The 656-nt window shown below is 54.3% G+C and overlaps 1 protein-coding gene across 1 annotated transcript in view; it reads right to left on the bottom strand.

Annotated features, from left to right (window-relative positions):
* Nucleotides 1-261: 261 nt before the first annotated feature.
* The window catches only part of EMH_0011320 (uncharacterized protein), a gene marked incomplete at both ends in the record, with an annotated part of 2,718 nt that continues 2,323 nt past the window's right edge, over nt 262-656 (bottom strand). Inside the window, one exon of the mRNA XM_013499220.1 lies at nt 262-656. Within this exon, the coding sequence (XP_013354674.1) occupies nt 262-656 (395 nt within the window).

Raw genomic sequence — 656 nt, 5'->3', positions numbered from 1 at the left:
ATCCTAAATCCTCTTGTTTTAAACTAGGGTTTAGGGTTTAGGGTTTAGGGTTTAGAGTAAACCCTAACTCATCGCCGGCACCACCAGCTAGCTGCAGCAGCAGCAGCTGCAGCAGCAGCAGCTGCAGCAGCAGCAGCTGCAGCAGCGACTGCAGCAGCAGCAACTGCAGCAGCAGCAGCAGCAGCAGCAGCGGCCGCTTTGGTTCCGCTCCTCCTCCTGCTCCCTCCTAAACCCTAAACCCTAAACCCTAAACCCTAAACCCTAGATATCATCGGGGTTATATTGTTTGTCTGTATCTGTTTCTTCATTTGTTTCTGCTGCTGCTGCTTCTATATTAAATATATCTGTCGCCAGCAGCAGCCCCGGCAGCTGCTGCTGCAGTTTTATAAAAACTTTTGCTGCTTGCTGCAGCTCATCCATCAACCAAGCTTCATCATCATCTCCTGCTGCTGCTGCTGCTGCTGCTGCTGTTGCTGCTGCTGCTGCTGGCGGTGGTTGTCCTGCTGCTGCTGTTGCTGTCTTTGCTGCTGTTGCGGCTGCAGCAGGAGCAGCAGCAGCAGCAGCAGGAGCAGCATCAACAGCAGCAGCGTGACGAGTATCGCTCCCCTGCTGCTGCTGCTGCTGCAGTTCTTCCTGCTGCTGCTGCTGCTGCTGCT

This window comes from Eimeria mitis, genomic scaffold (assembly GCF_000499745.2).
Source record: "Eimeria mitis Houghton genomic scaffold, Emh_scaff410, whole genome shotgun sequence".
Classification (NCBI taxonomy): Eukaryota; Apicomplexa; class Conoidasida; order Eucoccidiorida; family Eimeriidae; genus Eimeria; species Eimeria mitis.
Note: the sequence above shows the minus strand (reverse complement) of the source record. Positions and strands in the feature narration are given on the sequence as shown.